Here is a 22,128-nt window from a genome sequence, read left to right on the forward strand (position 1 = left end):
CATGCCTTTTGAAATACTGAACAGTCAGCAACAATGGCTTCCATAGCTCAGTAAGCTTGATAACACAAGTTGGAATTATATTAATTATTCATTCTGAACTTCTTGGTTATCTTTTTTTCTTTTAAAATACTTTCTAGGTTTCTACTTGGGAGGGTTCATACATTTGCCCTCATATTTCCAACAATTATCATAATCAATCACGTCTTTCAATCATGCTGTTTCAGAAAAACTGTAATTTAGCCCTTCATGAAGCAGCAGTGGAAGGAGTTGTGACGAGCATTGGGAGAATTTTGACGGTCGTTCAGTCTTTGCTGTGAGACTGCCGTTATGCATGCAAAACATTCCCTATGAACTTGGACCACCTGAGGATTTGTTTATGTTAGCAATTAACTGGAGGAAAGATGATTGTTGGGCAGGTCAGGGAAATAATTACAGGGCTTAGGCAATGTCAGGCATCACATTAGGCCACATCAAGACCTGTCTCTGCTGTCCAGAATTAAATATGAAAACATGCAAATGAGGCTTCAGCGCTTTGCAGGGATGCACTTCCTGTAGCACTGCCAAACTCATTGGGATGCAGTGCCACTCGTATGTGATTGCTGCTATTTCTTCTTGCAAAATGCCTTTTTTAATATGGACTAAGATTTCTAGACCTGCTTATTCAGAGGTGGCAAAATGGTGTTAAGGCACGAAAAGATTTGTGTTGCAGTAATTATTTGTTCAAAGAAACAGACTTTTGCAATGCAAGTTTATGGTGGTGAGAGTGGCAGCATGTGTTTATACTGTAACTGAATAACACTATGGGTGAGCAGTTGGATTCCTGCTGGATCCATGCATGTTGAGTATTTATTCACTTACAGTGTAATAAAGCACACTGGGTGAGGCCTCCTACCAAATTGCATGTGAGATAATGTGAGTATTCACAGTGAAGGCTTTCCCACAGATGAAGTATTACTCAGTATTACTCAAATCATGCTATGTTTAACATTAAAGAACAGCATGTCCTTGAACCTAATTTTCTATTCAGTGATCTTATGGGGACAGGAAGATGTAAAGTTGAAATTTTATGGGTCATGTTTTTTAATGTCTTTTATTTGGCAGATGCGGTTAAACAGAGCTTGGAGCTAATTTAATTGTGCATATCTGTTCATGCTTGATTTTCAGTGTGTGTTTGGGGCAGAGAGAGCTTTAGGAGATGCGAGCTTTGTAAACACATACAGCTGTAGCCTCTTAAAGCAGGCCCTGTGGCTGTCCCCTCTCCTTCTCCGTGTGTAAGCCATCACATATTTCTGTCATAAGGGGCAATGAAACTCAAGCCTTGAACAGCAATTACTAGTTATGTTCCACTGTTTCCTGTTTGTCTTGCCCTCTCTTTCTGTCTCTCCTCTATTTGTTTGGTTGAGGGCGAATACACCATCATTGTGGTTGAGACTGAATGTGATTAGTTTCTGTTTTGGGTTCTGTTTCCCTGAAGTAGATTTTGTTTCTCCTTAAACTCATTGAGCTGCAAAAGCAAAAACTAGACTCAGACCCACAAATCAATATCTTGTATTGAAATGCCCTGTTGATGGTTTTTGTTTGATGCTCATTATTTTGACTTGTGTCTCTCTGTAATTATTCAAAGCCAGGACTTTGTCATGCTGTACTGGATTCTGTACAAGCAACGGTAGTCTTAGGGTAGAGTTCTTCTCTTTCTCTCTTTATCTTTGTTTGGATGTCTCCCTCTCCAGGATCACCAGACTGTGCAGCATAAATCTGACTGGCAATGCATCACTGCAGCAAACGTTTTTTCCTTCACGCAGAGATACTTCGTGTAAACTGCTAACAGAGACACACTGAAATGGCAAATTTTAGGAAAGAGATGAAAAGAGATGTTAGAATTAGTGGGGATTCTTTGAAAGCAGTTTCTCTGTTCACTGTTGTCAAATATTGAATGTTAACTTTTTGCTTTAGCTGTTTCCATGGTGTGAGACAAACACATTCACTCAGGAAGTCAGACCTCAAAGATCAAAACTGCAAGCACTGCCTCCGCTGTGCCGTGGTTTAACAAATTATAATAGCTAATAATGAGTCATTTTTAAAGTTGTGTTAAGCAAGTCTGACCACTACACAGTGAGAAACAAAAAATTTGGCAACAGATTCTATTACACAATGGATCTATCAAGTTGTTATCACTATCCTGTTGGCATATGGCAGATATAGAGCAGTTTGTTTCAGCCCACTGTCATGTCAAATGATGAATTTAAGTCTAGTATTAACTTTCTGCTTTGGGAATTTATGTGACACATCCTGAGAAGCAATCATTTCACATTAGACTTTAGACTCCATAAAGTGTTGTTTGACTAATGTCAAACAACACTTTATGGAACTTTATGTAGAAATAAAAGTTAAAAAACAATTTTGTAAAGTTAAAGTTAAAATGTTTAGATAACAGGTCATTTATTTAGTATGTCTAATTTCAAATAGTCATGTCAGGCCCAGTAAATTTATTTTATATGACCTAAAATCCAAAATTTGCCATAAAGGACTTGTCTACAACATATGACATCTATCTTTTGACCCTCGATTTTGTGTGCTGTAGTGACTATAGCAGATTTTGTGTCCTCTGTGAAGGCCACTCTGGGCTTGTCCACTGGAGATATTCTCCTGGGCAATTAACCCTCCAACAGAACCCAACAGAGCTACTTTTTTGCATGGGATCCAATTGTCTAACACTTTTTTTTTTTATCCTGGCTTAAATGGAGAGATAGTGTCCTCTTTTTCAACGCTTCATTTGTCCTAATGCTCTTTTAAATAGGCTCCAGCTATAGAGATGGACAAGTATTCTTGTGGAACTGCTGTGCGAGATAAGTAGCCTCTCATTTGACCGCCCTTGCAGGCCAATTATAAAGCTATAACAGGGCAACACCTCTTCAGTTTTTCAGTTATTGAACCTCTCTGGTCTCACCCTCAGTTTCTCTTTTTGTCTCTGTCATTTTGCCTCCTTTCCTTTCTCTCTCTGTCTTTCTCTCTCTCCCTCCCTGAGGCAAAGAGTAGAGAGGGCAGGCGTGGTGATGGCCAGCCCTAGTGTCCTTTAGTGTCCGATAACAGAGCCTTCCCATCAGCTGCCTGCCTCAGCCAAGCAAGGCCTGGCTAATGGATTTGGCTGGCAGGCATACATCCCTTCATCCCAATTCAGCCACCCTGCTCTCTCCCACACCTCTCAATTATTCAGTTTCCACTTCTATGCAAATGGTTTCCTATTGAGGAAAAACCTGCCATCATTTTCATCTGGTTGTTATGTGTGCTGATGCGTGGGACTCCGGAGACTTGTCGACTGTGACATATGGTATAGCTGGTGAGATGGAGCATGCTGCCTGCTTGCCGATCCCTCATCTCCTTCTAGGCGAAGCTCCATCAGACCTTAACCATTAGAGGCTGATATATCGAAGCGCCATTCACAAGTGGTAACACTCTCTAGCAGTTCCCTAGCAACCGCCGCAAGCGCTGGTCTCTTTCACTGTAATGCTCAGTTGCTTGGCTACAGAGGCTGACAAAACTACACATGGCTGATCTCCCCATGGAGTCAAGGGCCAAAAATCGGTGGTATCATTCAGAAAGTGGATCAATGAATAGAGGCGCACAGGAATAGATGTCACAACACACCATTCTTGAGCTGTCTGAGAAATTTCAGTCCGGATATTACAAACATGGTGGATATTCTCTGTAGTTGAAATGCCAACTTTCTCATATTGCTGTGCTACAGTGTATTAACCCAACACCTGACATTTGAATTGAAATGATTACATGGTGGAAAGCTAGCATGTGCTTGATTGTGTTTATGTATGTGTGTGGTTCTTTGGAGTCAGAGGGTGAATGAAGGGCAGTGGGTGCAGGGGAAGAAAGGATGGGGGTGAAGGTTTTGGAAGACTGTGTAATTAAGGCACATAAAACAGCCAGCCTCTGCGGCAGCAGGAAGGTGTGCTGCTGATTTAGCCCTTCCCCTCCATGCTGGCCACCTGTTAAAGGATTTATTTCCCAGGTCAGTGGTGGGCGCCTGCCATCATCGGGCAACCTGCTTCCTCCCTTGGCACAGTGGGAGGCCAGCAGAAGAGAGGGAGAAGAAAGAGGTTATACTTACTTATGGCATGAAAACCTGAAGCAGTTACCTTTGTTTTCCCCTTTTGTCATTTGGGGCTGTGACTAGCAGCTCAGGGCAGACTTTGGAAAACAAACAATCTTGGTCTTAAGACACATTTTGAGAGGTGTTCTAGGAAATATATTGATTCCCACTGCTCTTTTGTGATTGTGTGGAGAGCAATGTGCGAGAAAAACTTTCCCCTTAAGTCACCTGGGAGACATTGTGCCCTTCCAGTAGCCTACCTCAGCAATGTCACACCCCACCTTAGCAGATGCTTAAAGAAAACACCAGCAAGTGCATTTACCCCCATTTCACACTCTCATATTTCATTTTCACGTCCACTGAGGTTACCTTTCCATTTTCTTCTCCACTGCAGATACTGGATACTGAAAATGGTATGTTTTTTCTTTATTTATGAGGACTGCAGTAAGGGCAATGTATTTACCATAGCCACAGATCTGTGTGTATTTTCGAAGACGTCTCGGAGGTAATTTCATGAATCTGTAGTTAGGTTTATGCTAACAAGGCCGGGGTAGACACACCCCCAGATGGCGGCTTGTCTGCCCCCCTGAGAGGCAGGCACTGCTGGGCACCACCAGGCAGTGGCAGGGCCTGCTACAGCCAAAAATAATTAAGCACGCTGTCACAGGCTTTTTGCTGTATTTGCACAAAATTTTCATCCAAGTCTCAACATGGGAGAAGGCCCTGCCTCCAGTCTTTTCTTTTCCATTGACTTACACACACATACACAAACACCCATGCACACCCACTGCAGCACTCACTGTTTACACATGATGTCACTGCCAGTGCAGAAGTAGTCTCTGATCAAGTCTCTCAGAGGAACAGTACTCTGTAAACAACCAATAAGATTAGATCCTCACAGGGCTGTTATACCTCATTTATTATTGGATACCTTATCAGACATTGCATAATAATAGAAATTGTGATCATACTTGTTCAACCTGCAAGGGCTGACCATAGAGTCATATTAATGCACTATATGTCTATGATTGTGTACAGTTGCATCCTTGCAGCTTCCTTCCTGCGGTTCTAATGATTACAACCCACATGAGGTATGAATCCCATTCTTAGTTGTATTTTGGCAGACTATGATTTCTGTGGCCACTGTTTCTATGACAACATGGTAATCAGTGTGAAATAGATCATGCAATTTAATGCTGAGCAGGTATACGTTGATGTGTAATATTTATCCTGATTTAAATATTCACCTGATTAACTGTGATGTAAGTGATGGCTACAATAAGTAATTGCAGCAAAGGAAACAGGAGGCAGCCGCTGCTTCTGCAGCTGCTGCTGTACTGAATGGGTGAAAGCTGCCTCAAGCCTGTGGATTTATCTTCATTGCTTATGCTGCATTTCTTTTTTGTTTAAAGACAATACAGTGTCACACATATTCCATGTTACCATCAAAGTGCCTCAGGCAAACCTCCACAGTACTCATCACTCATGACAAGAATGTCTAATTTGTGCTCTTCCAAACTCAGAGCAGTAAAACATGATACAGCAAAGATACTGAGTAAAACATGCGGCTGAGTACAGACACCCAGACTATTCCTCATAGGTAGACAGATGCTTTGACAGGCTGAGTTTTGGAATATGCTGCAGATATCCCACAGATAATTTATACTGCTAGTAACTCTAAGAGTTTAATGAAGTTAAAAATGTATTCATATCTTACCACTTGCATCATCTTTACCTCACCTTACTGAGTTATATAATTGTCAGCTGCGAAGCTTTGGAGTGTAAAACTCATCTGCATCCATCATTTATCCTGAGGTGTACAGGCGGACCGACATTTGCTGTCCATCCTTTAGATTCTCTCTGTCTCTTCAGTCAAGTGAGGAGAACTATTTTCAGCTCTGTCTGAGCGGCAGCACTGATGTGTGCAATGTTTTTCACCTGCTCTTCATCATTTCATTTCATATCCTGAGCAGGTTTGCTTTGAAGAAGTGCTATCTGGCTGATGTGTCTGTGTGTTTTTGGCTGCTTTGCAGTGGATTTAAGAGGTTGTTTTTATGTTTTTGCCTCTCTGCTAAAAGAGAATCCTCTCTGCTTTTACAAGTCTTCTGTTCCAAATGGTCTGACTGCCCAGATGTACCCGAATGGAAAACAGTGTTTGTTCTGATATCTGAAAAATAAAGGTTTTTATAAACTGCTATGGTACTGCTTCAGAGGAAAGAATTTTTGATAACATGAATCTCAATTGATTACCCCTGAATAAGAACAGCAGTGACTGCTGTGTGCAACTGTATGACCTGGATTATTATTTCTTTTTTTTCCACATCTCTCTTTTTTTTCTCTCTTTTTCTCTGTACTTATCTGTATTGGTGGCTCTTCTCTTTATGTTGGGCTTAAAATTGAAATCAGATGGTGAGGCATATTTTAAAGGTCACTATGGTAGTAGCAGTCATCTGCTAGATCTGGCAGAAAGAGAGATCTGCTTGTGTGCTTCCAGGCTAAATGATTTCTCTTAGCTGGGGTGAAACTGATGGCTGATTGCTCAGCTCACCTTGTGCAACCTGGTTATAAAAAAAAAACAAAAAAAAAACATTTCCCGTTAGTCCTACTGTGTCTTCCATCCACCACCAGGTCCCATGATAATTCCTCTTGTGTATGTGGCAGCTAAAAGAGCCAGCCTGTGCCATTTACTGCGCAGAACTAACAAGCTCTCATACCCCTGACCTGTACTCTGCTTGCATAGAGACCACACATCGAAGTTCTTCTTCCATGTCAATCTGGCATAGTACCCCAAATTACCTCATTAAGACCACATTTTTGTGAAAGTAAGATAAATGTTCATGCAGCATGTGGCTCTGATTGCCAAAATACTCTGAAGAACAAGAGACTGTTGTGCAAAAGACTGGACTGCTATGAATTAAAGGGGCTGGGGGAGGGTGCAGGGATAGTCTCCCGTCCATCATTCTGCTGCACTCGGGCCAACACTGCTCAGAGTTCTTGAGTGACCCAGCTATACAGGGCCTCCCATGTTTGTTGAACATATGGAAACATCACCCAGCTGCCTGTGTCATCAAAAGCTCACCCTAAAGTGCACTGTGCCATTAGTACCATTAATGCAGGCCTGCTGAGAGATGTAGTGGCACTCTGTTATCTCCTGTTTGCTTACTTATCTGATGGCTCTGACCGGTGCAGCTGAAAGGCCAACAAGTTGCTGCCCCCTTCTCTCAGCCAAAGATGAGACTACTCTAGCAAATGTTTCCCTTATAAACTTTGCTCCCAAACTTCTTTTTTTTTAAGTCTAATATTTTACACTTGTTATGTAACGTACCCTGTCTGATGACATGACCAGATTTCTAAGCCACTCCTAGGAAAGGGAAAAAGTGCATTAATTATCCATTGTTTAAAACAGTCCCTCCAGCATTTTTGAAAAGCTTTTGCAAAGCAGTGGCAAGGTCAAACTCTTGAGTTTAGAGCAGCGCTCAGAAACAGTGCCCATAAATGTATGTATTTCAGCATTTCCCAAGCCACTAAAAGGGACGAGTTTATACGTGCTCTACTAAAGGCTTCTCCCTGGTGAGGCATTTCTGTCGGAGGTAACAAAGTGAGCGTATGCACAGCGTGGCGCAGCCCTCTGTGCAGAAATGGCTGCATATGTGATAAACACACACAGCAAACAAATTGCAGTAAAGCAGGTGGGGAGCTGACCGATGCTACGAATGACCTTGCATTTTCTAGACATAAACCTTTGCTAAATTCAGCAGTTCAACAGATTTAATTTAAAACACAGCTGAGAGACAGACAGACGGACACAGAGATACAGGAAGAATTGGAGGGAAGGAGAGAAAGAGAAACTGACAAAGGCGAAAAGACAAAAAGGAAGGAGAATTGAAAAAGAGACAGTGCTGGGCCAGGCTCCAACACAGCACCTAATGAGATTTTACTATACCATCAATCCAGAGCATCAGCACTCAGCGCACGTGTACTCACAATGTAGTAACTTCAACTGTTTTCCAGATTGTTTGATCTGTGCTGCGCCATGTGGCCATGTGTAATACTGTGAGTAATGTATTCCCATAAGAGCATGTTTCTTATACCTTTTGGTCGCGTTGCACAAGCTGTGCAAACTGTGTATGTGTGTTCTCTCTCCTTTGAAGTAGGCCTATTATGTGGCAGGTGTACAACTGCTAGGTAGGTGCATTTTTTTTCTGCCGAGTCTCCCTCCCTGCCAGCCAGAGGAGTTGGGTTGCAGTTCTTCTTCATCCATATGACTACCTGAAACTGTCTCTGTGGGTGTTTGGAGGGAGGGGTGAGGAGGTCTGAGAGTAGAGAGGAGTGTGAGAATGACCTCTATTTATTTCGACGGGGTCCTCTCACACAAGTTGTCAGCGCTGCCTCACACTGATGGGCAAGTTTTGATGCTGTTGTAGATAATCCGTCTTTGAATGTGTGAGAGCATGGAGGAGTGTACGTTTAGGGACCCAGGTCCTGTGAGACTGCACCGGCTGTATGGCTTCTTGTCACAGCTTCTTCAGTGGAGGTACCTGAAACCGGCACAGATAAGAGGATGCTCTGGTGGAGCAGTAAAAGGGCCATACCCAAGTTCCAGTGGCTGATCTCTTATGGAAAAATAAGATTGCCATTGTCATTCTTCTGTCATTACTGGGAGGTTGTACTCTGGACTATCCAAAGAATCCACACAAGATATATGAATTTTCTGAATGCTGTTACTGTGGTGGCTGGCATGCTGCCTTCTTTCCTTCAAGAAGAAACGAAGCTGGACTCCCAGTCCTATAAGGAGTTTTTTTAATGTTGTTGTTCCAGTATTTGCGTTGGTTTCTTTTGGCCTTTGTTGTTCCTGTAAACTGACCAATGTTGTGAAAAGGGAAGGTTATTATTAAACCAGTGAGGAGCTGGCAAGTACATAGAGAAACTGCGTGAATGTTTTTTCTTCTCCTGATATGTTTTGACATTGTTAGTCAACATTAGATAATACATAGAACTGAATTCCATGTAGCTGCAGTGGTAATCCTGAAGAAAACAACAAACATCGAACTGATTAGCTGTATTGAATCCCTCAGGCCCACAGCTGGTTCAGTAGTGAAGGAGATAGTTTGTTGTGATTAGTCTTGTAATTAAACTGCAGAGGCTATGAATACATGAGTAATGAGTGGCACCCTGGATGTGGAAGGAGTTGATAAGTGGGTTGTGTATTTGGTGGAGCTTTGGGCTGAGAGCAATCTAAGCGTCACCAATTCCTAACAGACAGAGTGCAGGAAGTGGGAAAAGGGCTTGTTCTGACTCAAATGTTACTCTGAAGGTCACTGCCCACTGCTTCCATGTGACACACTTTACTGTGTATTCTTTATTGTGTAATTGAACACATCCAACCGAATGCAGGGAGCTGTGTGTTATTCCACAACACAAGTGAGAGCTATATTAACACTGATTGATACTGATTGATAAATAGATTTTTATGGCTCCAAAATCTATGAACAGATGAATTTTACAATGAACCAAGAATATGTCCTGTAAAAGACAGCAAACATATTTATAATGTGCCCCTGTCCTTTCTCTGCAGGTTCCCACAAAACTTAACAAGTATAAAAAAACACTTGTCATTTATACAGAGAAGATGCTCGAGTACTTTCCAGAGCATAGCCAGATTAAATAACCATTTCACATTCATATGAAGACAGGCCTCAGTCCAGCCCCAGGGAGAGAGCAGCTCTTTCAGCATGAGATGATGCAGCCCCCTGCAGTTTTTTTCTTATTGCAGCCTCATGAATGTCAGCATGTTAGCAACTGTCTGACAATTTTTTATTTATTTATTTTTTACATACATAGTAACAAGATTTCCAAAGGCCTTGTGGCATTTTCATATTACTTTGAACTCCAAAAATAAAAGAAAGCAAAAAAAATGTCCTCCTTCTCAGTGCTTCAAGGCCACACTTAGGTCTACACTTGCCAAGATTGTAGAGTTCATCATTCATTTGAAAGAGCAGAATGTCAAAAGTTATTATCTGATTAACAAAAATATTTATTTGCTTCAGGCAATAATATAGAGCATCCCACTTTTTCAAGTCGTCTAGAAGCAAATGGGAGCAGAGAAGTCAACAACAAGGAAAGCACAATAAAGACGGCGCAAGCTGGTGGATCATTTTGATGATTTTCAGCTTCTTATTTATGTAAACAAACAAACCATTTCAAAATACACAGGGTCATTTTCACTTACTACACCACACACACAAATAGTTTTCCTTCATTTTAATTTGTGACACTGAATAAGTCAAGAAGTTAACTTCAGGTTTTCACTACTCATTAGAAAACATAGAAAAACATATTTTTATAAAACAGACTTCTAAAGTCAGTCCCATAAAACCATATTTGTGGTAACATTGGTACTTAGTCCTGCAGATGCTTTCTGTGTTGTACATTTGCAATTGGTGTTGACACAGAAAGAAAGAAGAGGTATTATTTCCCTGTATTTCAAAATGTATTATTTGAGCTTTAGACAGGTTATTAATTTATATTTTCCACACAGGCTTTTATTTTCTGGCTTTTAGCACTCAACTATCATCTGGTGTCATTATTATTATTATCTTGTCATTTAATTTATTTATTTATCTTCCTATCATTTATTTAAAGTAAAAACACTCCCCACAGCACATTACCTTAACATTTCATCAACACTGCTCAGTGTATTAATCAGCACAATATCAAAATATCAGGTTAAAACTCCATGCATGCACGTTTTGAATGTACATTAATTCACAGGGACAGTAAAAGTGCCTTCCTTGTTTTGTAGAATTCAGGATTAGAGCAAATCTTCTTAACAAATTAACAATACTTGCAGCTTGGTTATTCACTGTTCCTGTGTCTGGTGGTAAGGGTGAAATACACTAGTGCCAGACAATACTATTTATTCCCATTTCCTAACCCTTACTTACCCAAACACAGACTTGAATGTGGCTTTGTAATTACTGTCATTAGGATAATTTGGAGAGCGTGTGGCACATGTTGCTGGAATGAGAGCACAGTTAATCTCTCCACCCGCAGTGTCTTTCTCCATCAAATCCACGTCAGGCACATATGTCTTAATTGAAATGACGGGTAATAGCATCTGTGAGGGCCACATCACTTTCAGTCTCCGTGCAGCTGTGCCTCCACAACTGTGTGTATGAATGTGTACAACTGTGTGTGTGTGTGTGTGTGTGTGTGTGTGTGTGTGTGTGTGTGTGTGTGTGTGTGTGTGTGCAAACCTTCCTGACATTTGAAAGATTCATGAGGCTCAGCTCAACCAGCTCAAGGACCTGCTTGCATAGACCCCTTTAGAATTAAGATGTACTGCCCCAGCTATTTGATGCCCTAATCAGAGAAATGATGAGATGAAGTTGAAGTCAGGTAACAAGATCACAGTCTAATGTTCAGTGGCAGAGATGAAAGGCTATATTGAAGCTGTCTGTGTTTTTTTTTTTTTTTTTTTGACATTTAGCACAAAACAAACAGAGCTTTAAAAGCAGGTTGCTTTTAAAGCTCTGCCATCACAGGGCACCTTGCAGTATTGGAACTGAAGAGTCAACAACAGATATAGCAGATCTCTACTGTAGGTGGCTCTCAGAGATGTTCATAAAGGGCCTGTGCTCGTACAGGAAAACACAAAATTGTATTTTCCTCACAACATGAATATGGTTGATGTTACCCAGCAGGTCCGCGTCCTCTTACACAATACTGTCACTGCATGCTGGTTGTAGGCTACATCACCACACATGTAGCCATGTCATGCCTGCAGAGACACTACACCCAGGCTGAGAACTGTGATGCTGCGTATGTAGCTCATCTGACAGTTTAGCTTACGTTGTTATCTGTTGTTGAAATGAATATCCGTCCATTCCCTTATTATGTTACGTATACAGATCATGTGCTTTGTGTGTGTGTGTGTGTGCGTGGAGTGGTTATGTGTAGATTTTCTTTTAAAACTGAGAGGTATGCACGTCTAGATTTTCTTTCACATTCATATTTTTGACCATATCTTTGTCATCTTATATAGTATATTACAGTATATACTTAATAACTGTGCACTTTACTACATGTTGTATTGTGTTGTCTTGATGTACTCTTTAAGTCTACAAATTGTGGGCACACGATGTTTTGTGTATCCACAGTCTCACCTCAGGCGTGGCAAAGCTACTCTCATACTCGCACTGTATTCAAAACTCTCACAAAATGCTTTGAAAAAGTGGAGAAGGAGCAAGCGGCAGAACTAGCGAGCTCTATTGAGAGCAGTGTCACCTGGCAGCTCATTCAAGCTTAGAGGAATGTTATAGAAAGCCCAGAGCTTTGGAAACAGCTGGCGGTGCTGCTCGATGACTTTCTCCCCCTGTCTTTACCCTGGGCCTGTCGTCCCTGTAGACACTACCAGGGCCATTCTTACAGCATGTGTACAGCAAAACAATCATCACACCCCCAATGTTCTTGTCCTTCGGCATGGGACCAATGCATACTCACACACACACACACACACACACACACACACACACACACACACACACACACACACACACACACACACACTCCTTACCTTCTGTTCAGTACAGTAAAAATGTGTGCCAGCAGGTTGAGAGATGGCTTTCCAATTAAGTGGTCTTTTCTTTCACTCGAAGAGCTTCTTGACATTTGAAGGCAGCATGGAATGTATTGTCCTGTACTTTATGCTTGTGTATGGATGTGTGTGTGTGTGTGTGTGTGTGTGTGTGTGTGTGTGTGTGTGTGTGTGTGAGAGAGAGAGAGAGAGAGAGTGTTACATGTCTGTAGTGTGCTGCGTTTCATGGCTCTGAGTCACTCAAAGAGTTACCTCCTCTCACAGTGAAAAAATGGTCCTGACTGGGCCTCAGCATCCTGCACACCAAGACTGATTAATTTATGTGACGTACAGTTAGATCTAAGCATAAAACATTGTGAAATTTTAGCTACTCTGGGTCTGTATGAACTCTTGTATTAAATAATTATCAGTCACGATCAGCAGAAAGATTCCTGTGATATTGCATGTGTGCATGATGCTCTGTCATCATCCTTTGTCACTGCTCCTTTTCTGCTCTTTACCCCTTAGCCTGTTCCAAGTGTGACAGAATCTCAGTGACACTCACAATGGAAAAGCTCTTTGAAAGCCAAGTGTATGAATAATCACTAAGATACCTTTAATCCATTTTTAAAGAAGGGAATATTAATGCACTAACAACTGTATCTGCTCGGCATGAGGCAGATGATTCCAGGTCTGCAAAAAGCCCCCTCTTTCAGACTGGAGCTTCAGCGAGCATTAGGGGATCACTCTGCACTCTCTGTCACCATGACAACACCAGTTTCCATGTCCGAGTGGGTGTACACACTTCATTTAGTAATCCTCAGCGACCAACATGGGAACAGCTGTGTGCATGCTGAGAGGGTCCAGACTAGCAATCATGTCGAAATACACTTAATTACTGGAAATGTGATCAGTCTTGTGGGCATTATAGAATTAGGGTTTGAGTGGCAGCGGCTGGCATCAAGTGTGTGCAGTAACATACACTTTTACTGGGAAGTTTTGTATTGAGTCATACTAGTTGTTATTTGCCTTTTACAGTCTGTACAAGGAGCAGTGTACAAATACACTAACCTGAATACTGTTGAAATCTTTTACAAGTGAGCCATCAAAGAACCTTCAGGGAGCCATGTTAACCAGCCCTCAGTGCCAAGACTTCAACTCTACCACCCACACAACCCCCTGAAACATTTTTTACAAATACACATACTTCACCCTGAGACCCAGCCATTTGCCCCTTACAGTTTACTTACAGTTTACTTGTAATGTGTCACTCCTAACCTAAGTACTTCTTTCAGTTGTGTACAAGTGTGTGAAATTGTATTACATTTTTACAGTTTGAAGTATTTTTATTAACATTTGAGCACAAGTGTTCAATCCTGTCCTGTTTATCTTTTTAAATCTGGCAGCGGTTCACAGTGAACTAATTTAGTAGAATAAAATATACTCCTGTTCTCTCTTTGACTCTTCATACTGTTTTGTATTTTTACGCTGCACAGTAAGTTAAGAGAAACCTCAACCGCTGCGCCCTGTTTAGGTTGCTCTGTAAATCTACATTTCAGTTGAATCCTCTGTGTTTATGGAGACAAATCCTCACCTGCCAAACTCATTAACATGCTGTTGTAGGTACCAGATGTGCTCTGCCTGCCAGATCTGCTCGAGTTCCTGTGTTTACAGACATTATTATTGGCTCTACGTTGGAATGTGGATGGATCAGACATATATATGTACATATGTATATTATATATGTTTTAAATTCTGTATTTAGTCTGTGGTGGGCATAAATGTACTACTACAGTCTGGGACATGTGCTGCTTCATTATTTATCAGAAACAGTACAACAAATTCCATGTACAACCCTCAGATGGAGTACCATTTATCATATAATTAATTAATGTATTAATTTATTATATAATCATATCATAACTGTTTTATTTCAATGTATAAATTCTTCATCATTGACTTATCTCATTTAGCTAACAAATGAAGACCACAAGGAAGTGCGTGGCATCCATGCACTTTCCGTACAGCCAATTATAATGTGTGATGTCATCTGTAAACGCAGGACTCTGAGTGTGTACAACTCTGATACACTGACAGTGAGTTACATGCAGAGACGAGGGAATGGGAACCGTGGGAGAGCTCTTTGAAGCAAGATGCCGTCTCTCTCTTTTTTTTTTTTTTTTTTTTTCACGGGCCATTGAACACTTTGAAGAGACAGCGTCATGACTGACTAAAGGTACACACATCCCCTCGGTTCACAATGACTGGCACTTATTTGCTGTCATGATAAGATGTGTGGAAGGACTCATTAATCACAACCAGCATGTATAGAAAAGTTACAGGATTAGTTTTATTTTGACAGGTTGGCAACGCAAAGCAGTGTTTAACAAGAACATGAATTTACACGACACTGTGTTTGCTGTAGTACATGATATATAACATACTATTACTGCTACTACAACTACTTCTACTACTAATAATAGATAGATAGATCTCCACCTGTCTTTGTGCGTCACATAATTAACTGTTAAGTTTAAACAGACAAGATTTCAGTGAGTTACATGAGTTCATGCTTTTGCTCTGATGCATTACACTGTAATGTCTGTCTAAATCAGGTCGTATAAAAAGGGACAATTGCTGGATAACACCAAACCCCTTCTTCTGGATTTAAAAAGCGTTCATTGTGATTGTGCTTTTACTGATATTATTATGCAAATAGCTTTCTCTTAATTAGGAGACTGTATATAACAATATATTTAAATTATTTCAGTGTTTTCATTGTGCTGATTCACCCTTAAAAATGAGAATTAGATAGTGACTGAGCTACCTCTTGACTTGAAAATAATTTGAAAACAGGTCAGCCACCACAGAGAAATCAAGAGTGCGGTGTATAAAGTGCAGTCGCTGATTTCAAGCATCAGTTGTAGAACTTTACAGAGATGCTTAATTCTATTCCCAAGGCTCTCACAAACTAATAAGCCTATACAGTCCACTCTCCATACAAAATCTGGCTTACCCCATAATAATGGCAACTACGTTTAAATTCAATTTTGGTTGAATTCCTTAATGGGTTGTAAGTCATTATGTGCTTTGTTGATTCTTAAGTGTAGGAGGTAATTGCCATGGGCAGCACAAAACTGGTTTGATAATTATCTGCTGGCTCTTGTGAATCATGATAGACCTGGATGAGGCTCCCATATCTACATATCTGTATGCTGTTGATACTGTACTTCTAGGGTTGTTGGCAAAAATGTGAGCATTCAGGAGCAGCCCACTACAATAAACCTGTTCAAGTATTTTCAGCCTTTTGGAACTGTTATTACATGGAATGCCAAAGCGGCCTCAAAGTTAGTACAGGCTAGCAAAAATGAAAGATTGATTAGGCTGTGGACTGCTGGTCCCTCTCTGAAATACCACAGCACTTCTCTCCTAAATGAAGTCTAGATATTTCAAAAGAGTTTTTAGTTGCTAAGAAAGTGGCGTCTTTGAAGTGAGCATGTCCCCTTGGTAGTTATTCCTCAGCTTTCCCAGAGCTGAGGAATATTTTATAAGCTCATCTAAGATGTTCACACACTTGCTCTGCAGATGGTGTGTTCAGGGGTCATTTTGTGTCCAGTCCATCCTGAGCAGCCCAGACATACTGAAAATCACTTGCCACTAGAAATGTATCAATCAAAATTAATTTTTTTTATCTTTTATATTGCTTCAGTTTTTGTTCCTGATATGAGCTTTTTACTATCAAGAATGTGCCAATATTGAGTCCACATCTGATATTTATATTTTCTTACATAATGCAGCTGCACAGTGCACAGTTAGGCCCTTGCAATTTGAAGGAATATGCCAAGATATTTTAGACATCTGAATAGGTCTGCATTAAGAAAATATAGCCTGCATTTAAGTCCTTTAACGGTTTCCTATAGTCTCCTGCATATTTTTTTTTCATATCTGTGTCAATCTGGAACTGGTTTGAACAGGATATGCACATCCTCTCTTCATCTCCAGCATTAACAAAATACTCAAGTGCAATTTTAAACCAATACAGAGACAATAGAGCATTTAGTTTTTTTCAACCAATATATATCGGCTTATTTTGGTGCAACTTCTGAATCCGGCTTTAAATTAATAATTGAATCGAGCCTGTTTAAATGTGCCTTGCTCCATCCCAATACAGTTGATTATTGCACACTGGCTCTGGGGATCCCTACCTCCATTACTGTCCTATGAATTCTGCAGTGATATCAATTATTACTGTTAATTCTTCATGGTGGTTTCTAATGTACAACAGTGATTTACAGTCATCAGGTTTTGGAGAAAAACACTATCACACCACGATTAAATTTATTTCTGGTTTGCACAAAGTTTTATTATCAGTCTGGCTTGAGAAGTGCATGTGAGAATTATGTCTTACACTTGCACTTCTGTTGTTATTATAGCACTCTGTACCTGATGGGTAAATATTTAATAGCATCTTTGCCTTTATACAGTTATTTGCCTCATTATTCTCCAGGGTCCCTTCCTGTTACAGAAATATGCGCTCTCCCCTGCAAACTAAAGGAAAAGATAAGTCACACACTCTGGTGCTGAGGGTATTCAAACAAAAGCTGTGTGGATTTTTTGTAATTGTATTCAGTAATGCATTTTTGCTGTGATTTCTTTCAAGGCTTATTGAGCTCAAACAACAGTAGAAACACCAACTGTAGTTTCTGTAACATACATATGCATAAAGCTGGTTTTTCCTAGAATAGCACTCAAGTAAATGTGTCCAAATCATTTGTTGGTGAGGTAGTCCTGAATAAAAAATAAAAAAAAGATAAAAACAACAATTTTCTGTTGACTGTGCAGCTTGCTACATGTTTGCCCATTTCAGTGCTTTTTTATTGACTCTTTAGAATTGATGGGAGAAGTGTGTGCTAATCAGGGCACATTAGAAGTCCAGAACAAGCAGCATAATGCCTGCACTCTGGCACATTTTCTCCATTCAAATGAAAAAGATTGAGCAGACTGTCAACAATTAAAAGACTCCACTGCCTCCCTGTTAAAAGTTAAATGTCGTTTATAGCAAATGTGTCCATTCTGAGTGGTCAGAGTAACAGAGAAGATAAACATTTAAACATGCTGAGGAAATGATTTAGTCATGTTTCCCTCAGTATTGAGTGTCGCATACAGAGTACAACGCAGTACGTAGAGTGTCATCACACCACAATAGATAATGTCAGTCAATGAGTCTGGTTGGGTTCCTTCACCTTTAACTTTTATAAAATAAATTCACCCGCGGGAGTGTCCTGTTTTGTTGTTCTTTTTGTTTGTTTTTCTTTTCAGAGCCTATAGGCTCACAGGGCAAGAAAGCATGGTTTGAATGGCAATCGTCAGTCTTTTCTTTTATTGACCTTGTAGCCCCAAGCAAGAGACCACAATAAACAAATCCAGTGGACATATTGGTGGAAAAGCTGCTAAAAAACATTGCTGGGAATGAAGCTCATTAACTACTTGTGAAATTGGCAAGGCAAGGGTCTTGAAGGAGTGTGTGCAGCAGGGATTGATAAAGAAGAGTTCCTTAATGACTTATTTTGCATGCTCAGTGCAAACTATATGCTCTACCATGTCTGGTAATTTAGCCTCTGTAGTTCTGTTCTGTTTCTTTACAGTTCATTTTGAAATCATCTGCATATATTTTTTTTGTTTTTCACAAGTGAATTCCTCTTTTTAAATTTTGGTGTGAAGATTTCTGATATTAACTGATGAATATTCTTAACAGGAACTTCCCTTTAATGTATTTCATCAGGACATTTCTCGTGATGTTTTCTGAATCTGTTATCGTGCCTGCAATCAAGCCCAACCCCCGCATTGCAAGAGAACCACTAGTAATCTTTTCAGCTCCTCTCAGATAGAGATTTATGTGCCTCTTGTAAGAAGGTTGCACAGAGATGATGATTTACATATGTCAGTATGTGCCTCTCAACAAGGAAAAAAACACCAATACACCTAAATGTGTCTGTCAGCTAATGGATTTAAATTATAATAAAAGCTGAGGGTTCACCCAGGAGAAAAACAACAGTGATGATAAAGATCCATGTTGGATGGATTATCTGCCAGAGCTTTTCAAACTCTTATTGCAAAGAGTGTCTTTGTACAATGTATGTATTGAAAAACAGTGTGGTCATAAATAACCATTTCCTGAGTTAAAACACTTTGAAAAATCAAGTATTTTTATATATTTAGAGATAGCCTAATCCTTAAAGCAAGAGTTAACCCTCAAGGTTAACCTGTCAATAGCTAAAGCGCAAGAATGATAAGGTTAAATTTGTTATTATTACTAAACTACTTATTTAAATTAGTATCTCCTCAGAGGACTAGATTGGATTTTCTTCCAGTAAATGCTTACTCCTATAATTTTACAGCAGTTTAATGGCCTGTAACACCTCACTGTAAATAATCACTGGATTGTGTTGGATTTAGATAACTGTGCCTTTCCTCTGGACAAAATAAATAACCTCAGGTCCTCCAAGTCCACGGGTACAGAAGTCATTTGTGTTTAAGTTTACAGAGATACTCAGGCAGCTGTTGGAGGGTTTTGAGCTCTATAGCAACTGACTGTCCTTCCTGTAATATCCCTTCTTAGTTACAAAATGTGATATGTCTTTCGCCTTAAAGAAACACAGCTGTATAAATATTTATTTGATGTGGAAGTGGTGAGGATGCAAGTGGAGACATCGGTACTGGTGAGATAGGAACTGTTTAAAATTTCATGAATTCACCAGTAGTCTGGTTTTTGGCGCTTACCCACGCTCTAATTGGCGTGTTGCTGCTCCTGTAGTGAAAAACTTCATGAATTATGCACGAAAAACAACTTGCCACGTGTCCCATTATAACCACATTGTGCTATGCAATTTTCAGCCTGCTATTCAGGAAAAAGACAATACTTCAGACAGCTCCATTCTCATTACAGCCCAACCTCAGCCTGGCTGAGGATCACTCAAACCCCTTGTTTCTTAACTTTCCCAAACACAAAATCTCACCCCTTAAGCAATACCAGTGAAAGCCACTTGATTATAGGAGTTCCCTGTGCATTTTATCATCCTGACCTATTAAGCAACCAGACATACAACTGAGAACTAAATTTAATCTATAAATGATGTATGGTCATGGAGTAGTAATATAGCTCACATTTATTCTGTGAGAAAGTGAGGCTAAGTGTTTTACATTAGAAGTAAATGGTGAAGTTAGGTGTAAGAAAACACATGAGGTTACTACATTTTAAACTGCAGGCTGTTGTGTTGTCTTTGCAGGCCCCCACCTGAACTGTGTCTGAATTCTCAGTAGTCATACTTCAACAGGATTTAATATTTTAGTGAACAGAAATGCAGACTTGATGTGTTAAACTGCAAATGTACGAGTCACGCTTGATTTATATTTAATGGGCCATGAATGGAGATTTACCAGCCATGACTGCTGAATGAAGTCAAAGACTGAAACAGTCTGCTTTTAAATAAACAGAAAAACATTCATCAGTCATGCCTTCATGAATTAAAGTTCACAGAATATTGCACCAAACCTTGATGAACACTTTGAGGACTTGTCTTATGTAATAGTAGCATTTTTTTTACATGCATAGAGTTTTTTTTGTGTTTTTAAAAATGATCAGTTTCCTTTTTACTGCGTCATTGAAATGCGACACCTGTAGGGAGCCACACTGTAATGCTCTGTGGGTGATGCAGTACTTCATGCTTACTGATTTTGACCGGTCCTGTCCAGAATTGAGAAGGCCAAGGGTAGTTAGGTAGTTAGGAAGAATGCGGAAGATATCTTTTTCTGTCAAGTCACTGCTTACATCTCTTATTTTCCTGTCATCACTCCTATGTTTCAATTAAGAAGCTGCATTCCTCAGTCTGGCCATGCCAGACAAGGAGACCAGTGATTGACAGGTGAAGACATTACTATGCGAAGGGAAAGAGAGTACAGGGAAAGATATGAATATTTGAGTAGATGGCATAAAAGAATCTTGTAATTGATTTTCTATCTAAGCTGCCGTTTAATTTACTGAATAAATGCATTCATTTCAGGCAGTGGGTTGTTGTTGCTGTCCTCTTTGTCTCATTGTGAAGACAAACTTTATCATATTTTGTATTTGATGATGATTTTTCAGATTCTAAAAACTTTGGCTGGGCTGCTCAGCTGCATGGTAGACAGCTAAAAGGTTTTACAGTATTGTACTTGTCCTTAGGCCCCGTTGCACTAAATACTGCCAACCGTGTAACCTTGCCAGAAGTAGGCTGTGCTGAAATGAGCTTTGTGTGTTGTCCCCTTCCAACAGATGTGATCCACACCGTGGGCCCAGTGGCCAGAGGTCATGTGGGCCCTACTGAGACCAATGACCTCACCTCCTGCTACCAGAACTCCCTCATGCTGATGAAGGAGCATGGCTTGAGCACTGTGGTGAGTACAGTACGCTAACTCACACTCATCAGAGGAGACATTTGTCACTGTTATGTGCACTTGAAAGAAATGAATTATTTGCTTCTGTGTTTTTATTTGACAGTGAGTAAGCCTTCAGTGAGAAAAGCTGTTTTTGAAATTTTTGGGAAATTTGGAAAAGGTGCAAGAACAAAAGGATTTAGCATCTTTCATTTTAGATACAGTTCTGAAAAGCCTTAATCTTCTTTATTTAAACAAAAGCAACAGAGAACACAACAAAATGGTAATGTTTCATGTTTGTCAAATGGAGGCTTTTCATGTACACTGCTTTGGCTTGTGATTAAATGAAAGGCGGGTCTTTGTATCCAACTCTCCGTATTACCACAGAATAACTATGCAGTTGCTCTTTGCCATTGTTTGTGAAGCCATTTTAAGGTTAGAAAACTGTGACCTTAAATTCTGCAAAGCCTTTGATGTAAATGTGTCATTCATTATTTTTTATTTCCAAGAAATTTGCACCAAAACGTATTTTCAGATGTTTTGATTCTTATGTATGTCTCCACCTCTTCAAGGGGCATTTTCATCTTAAAACATAGGAAAAGCCCAAGGTTTGGTTTAGATGAAACAATACCCACAAAATACCCACAGCTGGCAGCAGGCGATCATTCACACACTCTCTCAGCTTCTAGCCTGCTCTGGACCGTATGTTGCAGTCTGGTCCATGTGATATATGGATTTGCCCCGCCCACAGAGGGTAAACGAATCAGTATCACACTAAATAGCCGCAAATCACATTTTCTGCACCAACCTACTGCCAATCAATGGAAGTACTTACCAACAGAGAAAGGAGACATACTCACTGTACTCATTAAAGATCATTGTAAGAAATTCCTGAAGGGTGGGTCACTTACTGTAAGTGCAACAGACACCTCTAGGTAGGAATTAAATGGATTGCAAAGCTGAAGTAATTATGATAAGTGTTTTGAAGTTCTGTCAAAATCAGCGGCATGCCTAACTGTTGCATCCACTAAGATATGTA

General features: G+C 40.1%; 1 protein-coding gene across 3 annotated transcripts in view; it reads left to right on the plus strand.

Moving 5' to 3' along the window:
* macrod2 (mono-ADP ribosylhydrolase 2) overlaps positions 1-22,128 on the plus strand; it is a 388,659-nt gene that overhangs the window by 246,258 nt on the left and 120,273 nt on the right. For all 3 annotated transcript variants that reach the window (XM_071481180.1, XM_071481181.1, XM_071481182.1), the window contains exon 6: positions 20,989-21,110. In XM_071481180.1, coding sequence (XP_071337281.1) covers positions 20,989-21,110 — 122 coding nt within the window. The remainder of the gene's footprint in view (positions 1-20,988; positions 21,111-22,128) is intronic.

Source organism: Trachinotus anak, unplaced genomic scaffold (genome assembly GCF_046630095.1).
Source record: "Trachinotus anak isolate AG129_WGS33_773 ecotype Australia unplaced genomic scaffold, CSIRO_AGI_Tana_v1 ptg000007l, whole genome shotgun sequence".
NCBI classification, from domain to species: Eukaryota; Metazoa; Chordata; class Actinopteri; order Carangiformes; family Carangidae; genus Trachinotus; species Trachinotus anak.